This window comes from Acinonyx jubatus, chromosome B3 (assembly GCF_027475565.1).
Source record: "Acinonyx jubatus isolate Ajub_Pintada_27869175 chromosome B3, VMU_Ajub_asm_v1.0, whole genome shotgun sequence".
NCBI lineage: Eukaryota > Metazoa > Chordata > Mammalia > Carnivora > Felidae > Acinonyx > Acinonyx jubatus.
The window spans coordinates 133,028,495-133,045,841 of NC_069386.1; the positions used below are offsets into that span (position 1 = coordinate 133,028,495).

The 17,347-nt window shown below is 52.1% G+C and overlaps 1 protein-coding gene across 2 annotated transcripts in view; it reads left to right on the forward strand.

Annotated features, from left to right (window-relative positions):
* SLC24A4 (solute carrier family 24 member 4) overlaps window positions 1–11,536 on the forward strand; it is a 171,793-nt gene extending 160,257 nt beyond the window's left edge. For both annotated transcript variants that reach the window (XM_027066462.2, XM_027066461.2), the window contains exons 14-17: window positions 4,043–4,157; window positions 8,274–8,386; window positions 8,849–8,914; window positions 10,099–11,536. In XM_027066462.2, coding sequence (XP_026922263.1) covers window positions 4,043–4,157; window positions 8,274–8,386; window positions 8,849–8,914; window positions 10,099–10,251 — 447 coding nt within the window. In that variant the 3' untranslated portion in view covers window positions 10,252–11,536. The remainder of the gene's footprint in view (window positions 1–4,042; window positions 4,158–8,273; window positions 8,387–8,848; window positions 8,915–10,098) is intronic.
* The last annotated feature ends 5,811 nt before the right edge of the window (window positions 11,537–17,347 follow it).

The window sequence follows — 17,347 nt, forward strand, 5'->3', positions numbered from 1 at the left end:
TTGCCTTCCAGGCAGAAGTTGGGGCGCGTTGAGGGAGACAGACCTTCACACGGAGATTGTGAGACATGCTGCCCGGGTGCCGTGCAAAGAGGAATACGGCGGGGGTGGCGTGGCTGCTGTATAAGGATCTCTGGGGGGCTAGTCACTAGGCCCCTTTCCTCTCCAGGGTCCCTGGGGGGAACGTGAGGGAGACAACACAAGGCAGCCCTTTCCGGAACCCCTGCCCTCATGGCAACCCGATGGGGTAGGTGTTTTTTATTTTGCCCATTTTACAGAGGAGGAAACTGAGGCATCCAGATGGAGTCATCGGCCCCCTTGCACGACTACCAACTAGGGCACAATTAGTTACATAATCAGTAAGGTCTAGAGTTGGGGTTAGTCCCCAGCGTTGGGCCCTGAGTCCATGATCTCAGTTGTGACCCCGAGCTGCCTATCAGTCTCCTACTGGAGCTTTCTGATGCCATGGGGACAGACGTTTTGCAGGCAGAGAGGCATTGGCACAGTTCCTTGTAAGCTCCTCTGGGCCACGTGGGACAGCCCCCTGGGGCGGGCCAAGCAGGAGCCCCTTCCCCCTTGCTCCGTGTGCCACCCCATGGGGTTCCCCCCTTCCGCTCCACGTAGGGAGCTCAGGAGCAGGAGAGGAGCAGTGACAGACAGCTGTTTCTGTTGCTGTGAAAGCTCACCTGTCAGCAGCTCGCACTGCAGTGTAGACATTTCAGGCAGAGAGCCTGATGCCTGACGCCAGCTGCAGAGGGCAGAGAGTCTTGGTTTGAGAGGCACAGGGGCCGCCTTTCCCGTAACCCCAGAGGAGCAGTGTGGCAGGGAGAAAAGGGCTGTGGGATCACATGGAAATGAATTTGAATCGTAGATCTCCCACTCACAAGCCACGAACTCAGGTGACTCAGCTTCCAGAGCCACAAGTCTCCTCTACGAAAGGGGGACGATCATCCCTGCCTCACAGGGTCATTGGGAGAGTGGAAGTGTCTGTTCGGGCATCGTGGTCTGAGCATGACAGATCGGTCACCGCCGAAGCTAACGGCTGTTCGCACCACAAGGTGCAGCCAATGCTGCTTCCATGCTTTGTTCAGATAAAGGCTAAAGTCCTTATAGATGCTGGGGGTGTGTGTGTGTGTGTGTGTGTGTGTGTGTGTGTGTGTGTGTGTGTGTGTTGGGGTGGGAGGAGTTGAAAATAGCTACTCTCCAACCCTCCCCACCCCCAGAAAAGGAGGACAAAGATCATGAAAACTATTCCTTAAATGAATTGCACTTGTAAATTGACATTTTTCTGAATAGGGTTAACGCCAGCCTATCTTTATATTCGATAAAAAGGATCCAGTGGTTTCTCTTATTAAAGTGCGTTCCCAAACTAACAACTGCAAGTAAAAAAAAAAAAAAAAAAGTATTCCATGACGTTCAGGTGGGTTATGAGAATTACATAAGATCAAATTCATGAATGAATGAGACTTTTTCTTCTCTACTGAAAACAGTAGTATTCTGAAATCCGCTCTATTAGTTGGCAGTGAGGCAGGACATTTAACAGCACCCTCATCCACACCACCTGGACTTACAGACCCCACCCACACTTCTTAAAGCAGAGTCATGGCAGCGGCTTGGCCGGGGTCACAGGAGCCGCTTTGCTGGGGCCCCCTTACCTACGGTTTTGAACGTCAACCCGCCTTAGTTTGGAGGGAATGGAATGAGCCTGATAGTAGAAATTGTATAGGTCACAGCACCCCACGTTAGCCTTCATTTCTACGGAAGCAAGAAGTGCTGGCCAGAGGGACACGAGCTTACTTTCCTTATGCCCTGACCGGTGTGTCAGGGAGCAGTGAAGGGTCACCTGCCCACCCCTTACTCCCACCAGCTTTTGCATCCCTCACCCCTAAGCCTTCAGGGGAAATGATTCTTGAATGCCAGTGTCAAAACGGAGGGTCCTTCGAAAGGGATTGCCGTGTCCAGCTCCCTTGCACAGTTGGGGAGACTGAGGACCGGAGGGGAGCCGTGACTTCCACTAGGTCACAACAGATAGCCCCAGAGTCTGGACTCAGCTCTGCTTCCCTTTCTGAAGCCTGAGTATCAGGTGGGCTCCGAGAGCCCAGGGCCGGAGTCCAGGGCAAAGCAACACTCAGGTGGCCTCTCCGGTCCTAAGCACCCTGGATGGCGCACGCACACACGAGGCCTTCCTTCTGTTCTTCCATCCTTTGGCTTCTTAGCCACACAGTTCAGTGATTTTAGAAAAAAAAAAATGGAGGCATCCAATAACGTCAGAATAACCCAGGCTCCTGTGTTTATGATGTCTGGCATCCCTCACTGAAAGCAAGTCGGCCATGGCCTGGTTGTACTTAGGGAGATCTCCATCATGGCCAAGGTAGACTGAACATTGATTGATGGATCAGCAGACCATGTTGGCCTCCTCGGTGTCTCTTCCTGCAGAGACCAGGGCGGGCCTGTCAGTGTGTGCTCTGCCCTGTACCTGGTGATGCTGAGCTGGGTACCGTCTTTCAGCAGGTGGGGCATCTTCAAACCCCCCTGCAAAGCTTTGTCCCGGGAGGTATGTTGTTGCAGTCCACATGCTCTGACTACATTCCAGGGCTGAGCTTTGCACTTAGCCTACTTCATCTGGGGCTCTCTGAGCTCTGTGAATCTGATCACCCTCATTCTCTCTGCCCCTATGGATTGTAAGGTGAATGACTGAAAGAGAAGGGAAACATACACCTACGGACATCTTGCACCGGCCAGGCATGGTCACCTCACACTTTCTCATTTAATCTTTATCAACAAGCTTGTTTTACAGATGAGGGGACTGAGGCTCAGAGAAGCAAACCAGCTTGTCTAAATCAAACAACTGTTCACTGGGATTGGAGCCATCCATCAAGATGTGAACTACCCTAAGAGATGCCAGTGTTCCCAGTTTTTAGATGGGGAAGCAAGCCAGAGCTAATGAGTATTTTGAATGGGGTTATCCAGATGCTTCTAGGGCTTTCCATCTGGCTGCTACTCAGGGCCCCAGCCATCTCTCAAGTGTCAGGCATTTATCAGGGGAGTTGTGTGACCGAGAGTCAAGATCCTTCAAAGCTCACATGTCCTTCCCTCCGGCAGTTCTGTTTCTTGGAGCTTATCCTAAGGAGGCAGTAAGAACTCAAAGCTGTACGCACAAGGTGCGTGGTGTTGAGGTTGGCGCATGGCCTTTAGAGTCGGAAAGACCTGGCCCAGAATCCCTGCTCCACGGCTCACCAGCCTCGTGCCCACAGGCAATGCCGCTTAACCTCTCTGAGCCTCTGTTTCCCGGGGCGTAAAATGAGCACGCCGAGAGTGGCCCCTCCCCAGTGGGTGGGGATAATAGAGAGCCTGAGATTGTGCATGTGACACACCTGGTACACAGCAAGTGCTCAATAAATGTCACTTATACACAGTGGGAAAGAGACCACCTCGATATCCACCGGTGAGGGATGCGCTGAAACTCCAGAGCCGTGCAATGAAATCTGTGCATCAGTTTAAGACAGTGTCGTGGTTGAGAATGTGTGGTGGACAGGTGTTCACAGTCAATTATTACATGAAACAGGTAGCTGCAAAATCTGTGTCGATAGTGTCATCTGATTCTGTTTTTTTTCTCACACCCCGAAGAGAAAGTCAAGGATGTTTTGTAAAGCAGCGGTTTTCAAGCGGGTTCCCAGACAAGTAGCCTGAGGGTCCCGGCCACCTGGGAACTTGTGAGGAATATAAACTCTGGGCTTCACCACAGACCTCCTGAATCAGAAACTTGGGGTGGGGCCTAGAAGTCTGCACTGTAACCAGCCTCCCCCTCCCCAGAAGATTTTCCACATGCTGGAGTTTGAGAGCCGCGGGCTCATGAAAAGTGTTAATAGTGGTTGTCTGTGGGTCTTGAGAAACGGTAGGTGACTTTTGTTTTCATCTGACTGCGTTTGCTAGACTTTTGAAAACAGTAAATAAAACAGCAGTGCTGTGGTTCAAGTGGAAAACACTCAGAGTAAGCAAAGGTCTGGGTGTTCCTCCGTGAGTTCCTGTCCCCCGTCTTCTGCAGGTGACCATTATTGGATACACGCTTGGGATCCCGGATGTCATCATGGGTATCACTTTCCTGGCGGCAGGCACGAGTGTTCCGGACTGCATGGCCAGCTTAATCGTGGCGAGACAAGGTAAGGACGGTGCCTCGGCCCCCACAGCTGTGAGCATCGCCATGCAGGCTCCCGTCCCCCACCGGAGTTCTAGTTCATGGCTCTTCTGCCTGGTAGTTGATAAGTCCTGCTACAGAGCCAGCTGATGGTGGGAAAGCATCATGCAGCAGATTCCATCCGTGGAGAGAATACTACCAAGATATAACGCCTCCAGCCCTTGGGAAGCATTTGCTTGTGCAAACTTGGATAAAAATGAACTTGCTCTAAAGTCACCAGTGCGACATTGAACAGAGCTGAAGCTCCAACTTCTTATACCAAATATAACAGTAACAAGGAGTGTTCAGGTCCCGGGACGGCAAAGCAGGGATATCCTATATCTGGTTCCTATTTTTTTTTTTTTAGTTTATTTAAAGAATTATTTAATGTTTATTTTTGAGAGAGAGAGACAGAGTACGAGTGGGGAGGGGCAGAGAGAGAGGAAGACAGAATCTGAAGCAGGCTCCAGGCTCTGAGCTGCCCGCATAGAACCTGACGCGGGGCTCAAACCCATGAGCCGTGAGATCATGACCTGAGCCGAAGTCGGACGTGTAACCAGCTGAGCCACCCAGGCATCCCTAAGGTTATCTATTTATTTAAGAGAGGCGGGGGGGGGGGGGCACACAGAGTGGGAAAGGGGCAGTGAGAAAGAGGGAGAGTCCCAAGCAGGCTCCGTGTGGTCAGCACAGAGCCTGATGCAGGGCTCAATCTTACAAACCACAAGATCATGACCTGAACTAAAATCAATAGTCATATGCTTAACCCACTGAGCCACCCACGTGCCTCTGTTTTCCTATTCTTAAAGTCAGGGCTCACTATGTGGCATGGGTCAACCTGTATGCTGTTTAATGGCAGAACAAAAGAGCCGTAAAGGGCAGTGAATAAAGGCTGTTTCCACTGGTGAGGTAGCAACCCAGCATGCACTTCCATAGATCTTCATCCACCAACGAAAGTGTGAAAGTTTGGGGAGGGGGGGCGGGAGGTGGGGGCCAATCACAGAATGACACCTCAGAGGGGACAGAAGTCCCCAACGAGAAAGTCGGCTCTGGAAAATCGGCCAAGGACCTTTCATTCCTCCGAGTTAGGAGAAAGGGTTGGTTGAGGGGTCGGTTGGTCCTGAGAAGATAAGAGCTGAGGGGAGAGGAGTGTGGGAACGTGGTTGGCGTAGGCTGGAGGCTTGAGGAGAATGGGGACAGTGGGGACAGCAGCTGAGGCGAACGGGGTGTGATCGAGTGACCTTTGAGGTGAGTGCATTCATTTCCTAGGGCTGCCATAGCGAAAATACCACAACTTGGTGGCTTGAAACAAGAGATTGATTGTCGCACGGGTCTGGAGACTTTGAAGTCCAAAATCAAGGTGTTAGCAGGCCCGTGCTCCCTCCAAAGGCTGAAGGGTCTGTCCCAGGGCTCTCTCCTGGCTTGTAATGATGACCGAATGGCTTGAGGCTGTGTCTCTATGGTCTTTGCCTCCGTGGGCACGTGGTGGTCTTCCCCTTGTGTGCGTCTGTGTCCAGACTTCTCTGTCCTCACGAGGACACCGGTCCCTGCATAAGGGCCCGTCCTAATTCAGTTATGACTTCACCTTCCTCTGATCCTCCTTGCAAGTAAGGCCCAATTCACAGGTGCTGGGCAGACGTGAGTTGCGGGGCCGGGCACTGTTCAAGCCAGTACAGGGAGGAATAGGAAAGGCAGTGAGCCCCAAGGGCCTGGCTGGTGTTCTGTGGCACAAAGTTGGGTGGGACTCAGTCACACCAGCGCCAGTAACAGATGAGAGAGGATGAGAGAGGGCAAGTTCCCTGGCCCTGGGGTTGTTGGGTTGATACAATGGGAGGTCAAGGGGGCAAGAGAATGCAGTTGAAGAAACTGCCCGCAGAGTCCGGGCTGTCTGGGGGCAGGGGTCTTGATGCTAGAAGGTTAAGGCCTGGGGAGGGGGCGGCCCCAGTGAGGTCAGAAAGGGGGCTCTGGGAGCTGGGGCTGAGTGAGGCTCTGAGGTAGGACGTCATCTCAGAGTGAGCCCTGTGGAGTGTGGGGGCACAGAAACCGAGGAAAGGCAAGGCAGGGGTGGAGTGTATCATCGTAAGGGCGCCTGGGTGGCTCAGTCGTTCGAGCGCGTCCGACTCTTGATTTCGGCTCAGGTCATGATCTAACGGTCGTGGGATCGAGCCCCGTGTTGGGCTCCACGCTGAGCACGGGTCCTGCTTGAGATTCTCTCTCCGGCTCCCTCCGCCCCTCCCCCACTGATGAGAACATCAGGGTTCTTCATGAGAGGGCACTGAAACTCCTGCTTGTCCACCCACAAGCAGATCCCGCAGCACGCAGGGATAGGGCGCCCTCGGCTCCCTGAAGGCTCCCGGCTCTGTGTGTGGAGCTTGTGGGACATGCAGAGTCTCAGGCCCACCCCGGACCCACTCAGAATCTGCATTTCAGTGAGGCCCCCAAGCGAGTCCTGTGCTCTTAAAGGCTGAGAAGTGTTGCCGTATGATTCCTCTATACGCAGCACCTGTGTGGGGCAGGAAGGCCACCGCGTCAGAGAGACCCTCGTCCTCTCAAACTCGGGCATCTTTTTTTTTATTTTTTATTTTCTAATGTTTATTTTTGAGAGAGACAGAGCACGAGTGGGGGAGGGGCAGAGAGAGGGGGGAAGACACAGAATCCGAAGCAGGCTCCATCCAGGCTCTGAGCCGTCAGCACAGAGCCCGACGCAGGGCTCGAACTCACAGACGGTGAGATCGTGACCTGAGTCGAAGTCAGATGCTCACCAGACTGAGCCACCCAGGTGCCCCTCAAACTCAGTCATCGACCCATCGAACGATGGGGGCGAGTAGCTGGCTCAAAACAGCAGCTGCATTCGCGGGAAGGCTGATTTCCCAGAGCTTCCACCCCCAGCGGCACCAAGCTGCCACGATTTTCAAGTCACTGAAGACAGTGTCAGTGTCGAGGGAGGCCTTGTATCCCGGAGGTCTGCAAAGGACAGCGACAGGGCAGGAGGCGGGGCGGGACCTGGCTTCCAGCAGCGGCACCGGTGGTCAAACGGGTGAGCCGACCATCCAGGTGCCGGCCTGGGTGGCTGCAGGCTTCTCGGTGACAAGAGCAGTTGTGTGCTTGTGGCCATTTGTGTTTCGGGTGTGTTCATTGCACACACATTTGTACGTGTGCCAGGTTCTGACACTCACGTTGAATGAGAGCTCAGAAGCCGGGCTAGAACAGGTGTGAGCCAGCATGAGTGTTAGTTGTGAACGTTTGTTTTCTCACTTTTCCTACCCCTCACGATCATTAAGTCCTTAGGTTGTGTGGCCAGCATGACACTGGCTGGTTGGGCAGGAAGCAGGGGATGACGGCATGGCCCCCTAGCCTCGAAGATGCTTCTAGTCTAGTGGGGAGAAAAGAATTCACTCTGCAGAAGCCATGAGGGCGGAGGACCTGACAGCTTATCCTCTGAGCCCAGGTCATGGCACCATCACCTGGGCCACAAGTACACATCATGGCTCGGGGTGAAGGATGCTGGACCGCCCACAAACTGTGTGATCTTGGGCATGTCCCAAGCCTCAGTTCCATTATTTGCCATGTGAGACAGCGGACAGTGCCCTCTCCCTCCCAGGGTAACTGGGAGGATTCAACAAGGGTGAAGCATGCAGTGAGCCCCTGGAGAACATCAGCAAACACCGGTCGTCTTGGGGGGCATGTGGGTGGCTCGGTTAAGCATCCGACTCTCCATCTCCGCTCAGGTCTTGATCTCAAGGTTGTGAGTTCAAGCCCTGCTTAGGCTCCATGCAGGGCATGAAGCCTACTTAAAAAAACAAAAACAAACCCCACCAATCATATTGGATTAGGGTTGACTCTAATGACTTATTTTAAGTGGTTTATCCCTGTAAGATCCTATCTCTAAATAATGCCACATTCCCAGGAATCAGGGGTCAGGACTCCAACATATGAATCTTAAGGGTCACAATTCGGTCCCTAAGAGACCCCTTAGACTTCATAGAGTGGATTTAGACTTCATAAAAAGTTTCTGAAATTCGGAGTCTGTGAAGAAGGGATTCCTAGGACGCTAATAGGGGTTTCCAGCCACCTCAGTGAATGACTCATGTCCCTTGTCCTCTAGGCCTTGGTGACATGGCGGTCTCAAACACCATAGGAAGCAATGTGTTTGACATCCTAGTGGGACTCGGCATACCCTGGGGCCTGCAGACCATGGTTATTAACTATGGGTCCACGGTAAGTTCCTCTCACTGCCCCATAAGCCAGATGGACGCCAGACACGAGCACTTTACGGGGAATGACAGTGGCCTTGGCCCTGTTCCAGCCGAGAGCTCCAGGGGACACGCTGCCCCCTTCCCCTTGGCACCCTGGCACCCCCTTTCCTTGAAGGCCTCCGGGACAGCCGGAGGAGCAGCTGTTGGGGAGAAGCCCATGTGTAGCCCCCATGTGCTGAGCACACATCGGGACGGCCACCCCACACTGCAGCCTGTGGGCGTGCACGTCCCCTCCGAGTCCTTTCCCTCACAGGCAGGGCCGAGGCCTAAACCCACATTTGGCTGACCCTCCACGCCATGTGCTCACTGCGAACACCCGCCTGTGCTTTCCAGAAGGGGAAGGAATACACCGGGGTACGCCAGGCTCTCAGAATGGGGGCCCCGGCAGCCCAGAGATTCAGGGCACCCGTGTTTGTTTTTCCAGGTGAAGATCAACAGCCGGGGTCTGGTCTATTCCGTGGTGTTGTTGCTGGGCTCCGTCGCTCTCACCGTGAGTCTTTCCGGTTCCAGAATTACGTGTCGTTCCATGGGATCCACAGTCACTTGCAGAGTCTCTGAAAGCCCTCCCTCCTCCCCTTGGCAGTGAGGCATAAAAATGAGCAAACACAAATTCACAGGTCCCTCCAGACACAGTTGGTGCCAAGAATGTTGGCCCCCACCACCACATTTTTGCCTGAGTGACCCAGAAGTCACCAGAGCAAGTGACCCACCTCCCTGTATCCCCACGGCCCAGTCTGTCTCCCCTCACTAGTGCCAGTAAGAGAGAAATTCACCCCTGTCCATCCAAGCTGACAGGTGGGGAGCATGGCTGTCAGGCCTCGGGACCAGGACACCCTCATACTGAGGCCTCCTCACCCCACGTACCCACACGTCTGTCCCATACACTTTACCTCTGCTTATGCTAGTCAGTCCTTACAGCCACCTGATGATACCATTCCCGTTGTGCGGAAGAAATCGAGGCTCGGGTTCGAGAAAGTGTGCCCAGAATCCCAGGGATAGGAGGTGGCAAAGCTGGGATTTGAACCCAGATTGGTCTGTCTCTGTAGAACACATCATGTTGCTCTGATGGGGTAACTGTGATCCAGTCCTTAGGAAGTCTCAAATCAGAGATGAGAAGGAAAGGCAGTGAAGTGTGGGAGAGTCTAGAAAGAATGTAGAATGAGGATATGCCCCCAAGCCCGTCTACACACACACACACACACCAAAAGGTGGTCCAAGCTGAAGTTTGCCAAGCCGTGAGCCAGTAGATGCATCAGAAGTTTTCCCAGAGAGGGGCTGAGGATGCCAAGTTCTGCAGCAAAGGGAAGACCCAGAGAAAGTCCCTGGTTGTTGCTAGAGGAAGTCCAGGCAGGGCGGCCCTCGGTGCCGAACATGGGTCCTGAGCAAAGTGGTGTGTCTGTTCGGGGAGGGCCAGCCCAGAGGGGGCGGCTGCCTGTGTCCCTGGAGCCAGCAGGCCTGGGTCAAGGGCAAGACTCGCCCTTCCATCAGACAGGTCTCAAAGCCCTCAGGGACTCAGTCTGACCAGACCCAGGATGTGCCTTGTGGTACCGCTCTGCCCTTGTCCACACTTTGGAGAAAGTTCTGCAGTTCCTAGTTTGTGTATAGTGGCCCTGGTAAAATGCCTCCCTGTATTCCTCTGTCCCCAAGGCCACTGCTTGTCCTCTGTCCCTCCAGGTCCTCGGCATCCATCTAAACAAATGGAGACTTGACCGGAAGCTGGGGGTCTGTGTGCTGGCCCTCTATGCCGTCTTCTTGTGCTTCTCGATAATGATAGAGTTTAACGTCTTCACCTTCGTCAACCTGCCGATGTGCCGAGAAGACGATTAAAGCCGAGCTGCTGCCCACCCCCCACGGGGGGCTGTTCTGGACTCTGATGCCAGCCTCCTCTCTCCCTCCCTCCCCCACCACGAGTCTCTCCTGCCTCGGTGGCCACCGTCTGTTCCTTCACACACTGGAAGGAAGAGCCATCGTGGTCTTTGTCTGGTCACGGGCCAGGCTGCTGGGCATCCTCCTCCTCCTCGGAGTGCTGCCCTCCCCACACAAGGCAAGATTCGGGGGCCGCCATGGGAGTGGCTTCGCAGACCCCCGAGCTGGCAGCCGCAGGGATGTACTTGTGTCTCATCTGTCTCGGACACTTTAGTGAGGACATCTGTGTGCAGTTTGTCTTTCTGTCGTAGGGCAGCCTCAGAAGTGAGGTGGCCGGCGAATGTGAGGTCCCCTGGGGCAAGTGCAAAATAGGAATGTCGTTCTCCGGTGTCCCCTCTGGGCCAGAGGGTGTGAGTCCCTGAGGCAGCCTGTGCTACACTCAGTCCCTCCCATTTCTGCTGGAAACACTCACACCTTGGAGGGGGCAAGGCCTCCATCTGCTGAGGGTTTGGGGCCACGAGGGCAAACATTCTGCCCCTTTCTCTGGAAAAGCTGGAAGAACAGAAACTGCTTCTCGCCGCAGAAAAGAGAATTTCCTTACCACTTTCATTGACGCGTTCGGAGAATGAGCAGTGAAATATTAAAAATAAAATGTCATGTCGATCATCATACTTGAAAAATCTCATTCCGTACAAAAAGGCCATGCCGGGGACCAAGAACAGGTAACACCCCGTGGAAAATGAATCCTATGTGTATCAATCATGTCGCACTGACACTAAGACTTTTGGTTTGGAACACAGAAGAGAGTGAAAGACTAACATCTACCTAGGTGCTAATTCAGAGACACAGTGGAGATGGAAGCTCACAGCCATACATTCCAGACGTTCCGTGTGATGCGGACCCCTGTCGGTTTGGGTTTGTCATTTCTTTGTTAATGCGCTGCTCTCAAAACCACCCGGTCGAAAGACCCAGTCGTCTGTATGCCCAGCAAATTCCATAGCCTGCTGGAACGAGTGTATCACCAGTAACAGTTAATGACAAGATGGGAGATTTCCTGAAAATTGCTGTCTGGTTACCTGGAGGCGAGTATGAAAAACGTAACTTGGAATTTTTAGAGCCTTACAGTGGGCTCCACGTGAAGGGCCAAGGACGGGAGGCTGAGTCAAAAATAGAAAAATAGGAAATAATTTTCACCTGCTTCGTAGCTCTCAAATATATATTAAAAAAGATTTATGAACACAAACCATCCGTGGTTTCTAAAAAGAAAGCACAATTAATTTTATATAGAGGTGTGTTTTTTTTTTTATTTTTGTAACGTTTCTATTGCAAAAGTCTACTGGATTTGATGCACTTTTAATATTGGGATATTTTGCACGGAAGACTGTATGGCAACTGCCCGTGATAGTGTGAGGACAGGTTTTTAGCCATTCACCTGTAATCAGTCGTCGGGGATGAGCCTAAACCAACAGCTCATTCCTTCCTGAAACACAAAGGTTGTGACTCGAGGTTGAATGTGTGGCTGTATTTGTTAGGGCCTCCTGATTTTCAGAAGGAGGGAGCGTTCGAGTTGGTGTCCTTTAAGTGAGCCTAAGCCTAAGGTGGGAGGGAACACCGTCGTCGCCGGGCTTCTGTTCTGGATCCGCATCAGTGTTAGTAACTACACCACATTAAGGTTCCTCTTTAAGTTTCTTTACCTGGATTGGGCTCAGTGGTCTTTCCATGGAGGGCAAAGGTGATTTTCCTAAGAAATTAGCTAGGTGGGAGCCGGGAGGATCATTCGTATCAACTTCAGATACGCAGGGTTTCCAAGCCCTCTGTGACCTCTTAGGGAAGCCCACCTGGTCCCTTTGGTCTTACAGACTCCTCTGGGTTTCAGAGTGGGTCTGTCTCCAACTTGACTCTCAAAATTGCCCTGTTGATGTAAGTAGGATTTGGTCTCTCCATTTAACAGAAAATCTAGCCTCGGAGCGATCAGGTGACTCGAGGTCTGTTGTCAGTAAGTAGAGCAGAGCCAGGCTCCCGGTCATTACCCTTCCCTGGTCAGCCAGTGGGTCAGCCATCCTCGGTTGGGGAGGGGGGGAGGGGGTGGGCGGAGGCATGTCTTTGCCCTTGTGGTTGGTTCTTATTGTTGAAGTTAAGACTTCAGCAAATATTTAATTGACTCCTGGTGCCCCAGCTCGTATCCTAATATCTATCTCTATCCAGTGTACGTTTTTTTCCCCTGGTAAAGACCAAAAGATCTTTTTCCCTACAAGGCACAGGCCACATGGCCCCCGAGGGTGTCCCTGCTGGTGTTCACTTCTCTGAATCCTTGTGTAGCTTTTAGAGAATACATCCCAATGACCTGCCTCTTCCTCAGCGGAGTCCATCTGAGATGATAAAGTATACTGCTGTTGGCAGTTTGAGGCTAAAATAGTGTTTTTAGTGCGTAGAGCACTCCTGCTGGCTAATTCTCTTTGGACTCTAATGTGCCAATGTAGCTTCCTTAAAGGATCTGTGCATTTATTGTAACTAGGAAGCCATGTGCTGTAAGTGAAAAAGTCTCTTATTTAAATATTTTTCCATCACAGGTTTAAAGAATTGCTTGATTAATTAGGACTTCATCTTAAAATAATGTTTTCATCACTCCGCAGGATTACTTCCTTTTATTTTATTCCCGAAGCTAATTAGCATGGGGTAATTACTCTGCGTCACAAATAGGCAATAAAAAAATTAAATTTAGCTCTTCTCATTGGGAGCAGAAAAGAAAAACGAACCGTTGCAACTGAGACTGAAAATGTCTGTAGAATCGGGAGCAGGGGACTCCTGTCAATTTCTGGTTTGGAATTTCCCCTTACCGGCTCAGGCGTGAACAGGTGGGTGAAAACCTGGCCCCGGAGGAAGGTTCTGGGTCAGCTGCAGGGAGAGACTAATGGTTAAGGGCGCTATAGACAGGTTAGTCGTTATCCTTCCCATGACCTGCAGTGTGCCGGTCTCTGTGATTCTCGCCCCTGTGCGCAGACCTCGCCGCCCTTGTGAGTTTTCACCTGCCCATCGCCACCTCTCCCCGCACCTGTTAGGGCTGTTTCTTGCTTCTGTCCATCCCCTCCTTTTACAGACCCAAGCGGTTGATAAGGCAGAACCCTCCCAGAGCCAGATTAAACCAGGTGGGGAATGCACATGACTCTAGGGCAGTCCTGCAGTCCCCAACCAAAGACCCCCCTCCTGGGCTGCCCAGGGGTCTAGGTCCTCAAGAAAGAAACTGTCACTCTTTCCCTTTAGACGAGGAACTGCAAGCCTGACCACTGCAGCAGGAGCCAGGTACTCAGGGAATGCCGGACTCCACACAAGTGCTGGGAATCCGGGAAGAGTGAGGGTGGCTCCTTGCCGACCCCCTTCCGTCCCCCTGGCGTTTCTCCTACCTGAGTCCTAGGGTCCTCCCTCTCCTTAAGGTAGGGGTGGACAGAGGCGTGATAGGCTGGGAGAGGGTCAGTTCTGAGCCCCCACTCCGCGGAAAAGTGGGGGAGAATCCCAGCACCAGCGGCTGAAGCTGCTTCCATGCCCTGCCCTCCCTGCCCAGGCATGAGATGGGCCAGTGGGGTTCAGGCACTGGAACAGTGTTTGGGGACCTGCCGTGTTTGGGGACTTTCCCCTGGGGGCCAGCAGGAGGGAAGCAGCTTGGGCCGGTGCTCCTCAGTGGCCTTGATGTTCTGATGGGGCTGTGACCCTGACACTGAGTGGGCACTTAGGGAGGGGGTGGCCCATTTGCTCCCACCCCCCTCTCTCCTTCCCCCTGCAGACCATGTTCCTCCCTGCCTGGAAAAGATGGTTGTGCTGCGTATGTGACAGGCTCTCAGCAAGTGCTTGTTACTTCAATAAACAAGGAACTTGCGTGTTAGGGTGAAAATCTTCAGGATGTTCTTCCCCTGTGCCGTGATTTAAATATTGCTGGGTCTCTCTAATGCCCTCTGAACACAATTCTGTAGGTCTTTCTCCCCTTGGGACAGTTAGCAGATGCGTCCGGGGCACCCGAGATGGTTCGTGTCCTGGCAGCCTTGTTGCCACATCATGCCCAAAGAAACTTCCAGAAGTTTCTGAAAACTCTCTGGGCAGCTGTTGGGTGGCAGGAAATCTGTCGTCTCCCCACCCCACCCCGAATACACACCCAAATGCTGTCTCGCTGACCCCTGTCCTCTTGGTGGATTCGCCCAAGTGTCTGGACACCCCCACCGGGTGTGGACACCTACTTGGGCTTTTCTGGTCTCTCTAGCTGATCACGTGAGCCCCTCAAGCATGAAGGCTCCTTCCGGGCCTTCTCAAAGCGCAGAGGAAGGGGACTCTTCCCTCACTGGGTGAACCTTCCCCACTGCATCAGTCATGTGAGCGGCAGAACAAGAGATTCTTCCCATGGACCCCTCCCACGAGGCAGAGACCACGGGTGGGACACAGATTTTGTTTGGTTCCTCACTTCGAGCCCAGCCTCTTGCCAACCTGACTCATCGGGGTTGCCGTGCTGTTGAAAACGTTTCCCAAAGGGCACAGACCACGGGGATACAGATGTTTTTTTAAAGACCTTTAGGTAATTGTATTTGCTCCTCAATAAGGAAAGCAAACTGGTTTTGTGGTCAGGCTGTCACTCAAGCCTGGTAGCCAACGGGAGACTATCCGCCCTGTCACCATGCTGCCCAACCTCGAGGAAGTGGGCATCTGCGTAAAATTGGGACAAAAAGCACTGTTCTCCCATTCCGCCCCCCCCCCCCCCAGGTGGGGCTGTTTTTTCCATCGCAACAAGGAAGCCAGCTGGCTGGTATTAGAGCTTTGATATTTTATGGAGATTTTTTTTTTATTCTCATTTTTCAATGACAAATGGCACCCTGGTTCCATTTGTCTCTGTGAAACCTACACACAGGAACAGGGGCCAGTAGGCCTGCTTTCTGTCACCTTTTATCTTCGTGTGTTCAAGGTTTTTCCTCGCCTCTTACAGGCATCGGTGCCCATTTGTCGGGGTCAGGTGCCCTCCACTTTGCACCAGGGGCCAAGAACATGCTTCCAGTCTGCGGAAACATCTGAGGCCCGAATACCCCGAGATGGAACTGGGGGCGAGGGGAGGCAGCTCTGAGAGCTGAAAATGCCCCCTGGACCCCTTGAAAGTCCAGCCCTATTTCGTGTAGCTTATCCGTGTCTTCGATTTCTGGGCCTGGGATCGGCCACTCCTTGGTTAAAAGCCTGATGACAAACAGGGACACAATCCACACCTATTCCCACTGTTGCCAGAATTTAAACAGTTGCTTTTTATGTAACATGTTGGTTGGGACTTTTCCATGGTCAAGGCCAATAAAACCCTTAATCCTGGAGAAAGTATGTGCTCTGCCTACCCCACCACTGGAAAACACAATTTTTTTAAAGCTATCAAGAAAAAGTACGTGCAGTTGGGTTTCTAGTGGCGTGGTCTGGTATGATCAGCCTTTGTGCGTAAAGGGAAGGTCTCAGACAACAGCTCCCTCCCTGCTCCCGCTCCGGAATTCCCAAGATAGGAATTCCCAGTTATCCAGACGGACAGTCTCCTTTCAAAAGAAGGAGCAAGGCTTTCCCTTACACCAGAAATGACTAGGGTGTGGGCAAGGCAGCTGTGTTTTTCCAAATCAAATGTTCCAGTGGGTTTTGGGTTTGTTTGTTTTTTTTCTGTCCACTGGGGCATCCCTGCCCTCCCCTCCAGAGGTGCCCTTTGGAGCTGTTAAAGACTTCCTGAAGCTTCCTCCACGTGGCTTAGATCAAGGATATTTGGGGACCCAGCGGACAGAGGCTGTGGCTGAGCTTCTGTGGCCGGACCTTGGGGAACGTCTTAAGGGGGCTGTTAGTCTGGGAGGCTGGATGTCCAGTTCGGAGCAAAGTGCCTTCTGCGTGTGTCTCCTGGCCAGCAGCCGCCAAGCCGGAGTAGTTGCTGGGTGAAGACAAAAAGAGCCTTGATTACCTAGAGAGGAAAGAGGGCTGCCGGCCAGATGGGGCCAGGCCTGTGGGCAGAGGCACGAGCTGCCAAGAGAAAGGCCAAGCAAGGAGAGGCCGGGCACATTGCAGATGCCCAGGAAGTAGGCTGGGCACGGTTTCTGCAGGGCCATGGGATTTTCCTGGAGGCTAGCCATGACTTACCAAGCAGCAGGTAGAGAGAATCAGGGGGCTCTCGTGTCCAGACAGAACTCGCTTAAAACGACCAAACCCAAGAACTTCTGGGGCTGTTCCACATCACTTGAGTCCCCCACAAGACCTTTCTGGCATGCGGGGCTCAGTGCCCGCCATCCTTGTTCATTCTAACAGGCAAAGCAGGAGCAATGAGTTGAAAACTTGTAAATAATAAATATATTTATCTCACTATTTATTTTTTCAATAACTGTGACCTCCTGCACTGTGAATGCTCTGTGATATGAGATTCTTAGTTTAATAAAACTGTCATTAAATTTGAATGAATTGATATCATTGGTTACTAAACACTGGCATGAGTTTATTTTTGTTGTGAAGAAAAATCTAGAGTAAATATGAACTAAATCTTTATGAGAAACCTAGCAGTCAGTATTGTAATGCAATATATCAAAATCTGTACACTGTCAATAAAATAAATGAGCACAAGTTGTCTTTCCCTATACAGAGCTCCCATTCACGTTTTAACAGACCTACATCTCTGTACGTTGTGAAAGAATCATTTGCATTGGAATAACGGCCATGTAAAACCATTCTAGTTGCATATTGAGAAAATTCAAAAAGGTTGAGGCTTGGAGCTTTTTACTGACGATGATTAGTAATGAAAAAAACAAAGCAGAAATTTTGTAACCTATCTTGACCAGCACGTGTGAGTTCGGAATGAGCCAACCATTTGCTACCTCGTCAGCAAGGCCAGCTTGATGAGCAGGGGACGACGCACGTAGTCACCAAGGGCCTCACACTCAGAAGGGCCCCAATCTTAGTTGTCGCCATTCTAGAATTCATGATTTTTTGAAAAGGGGGCCCACATTCTCACTTTGGCACTGGGCCCTTCCAGTGATGTCTGGTTCTGTTCATCTGGAACAGGTTAGGCCATCAGCTGTGG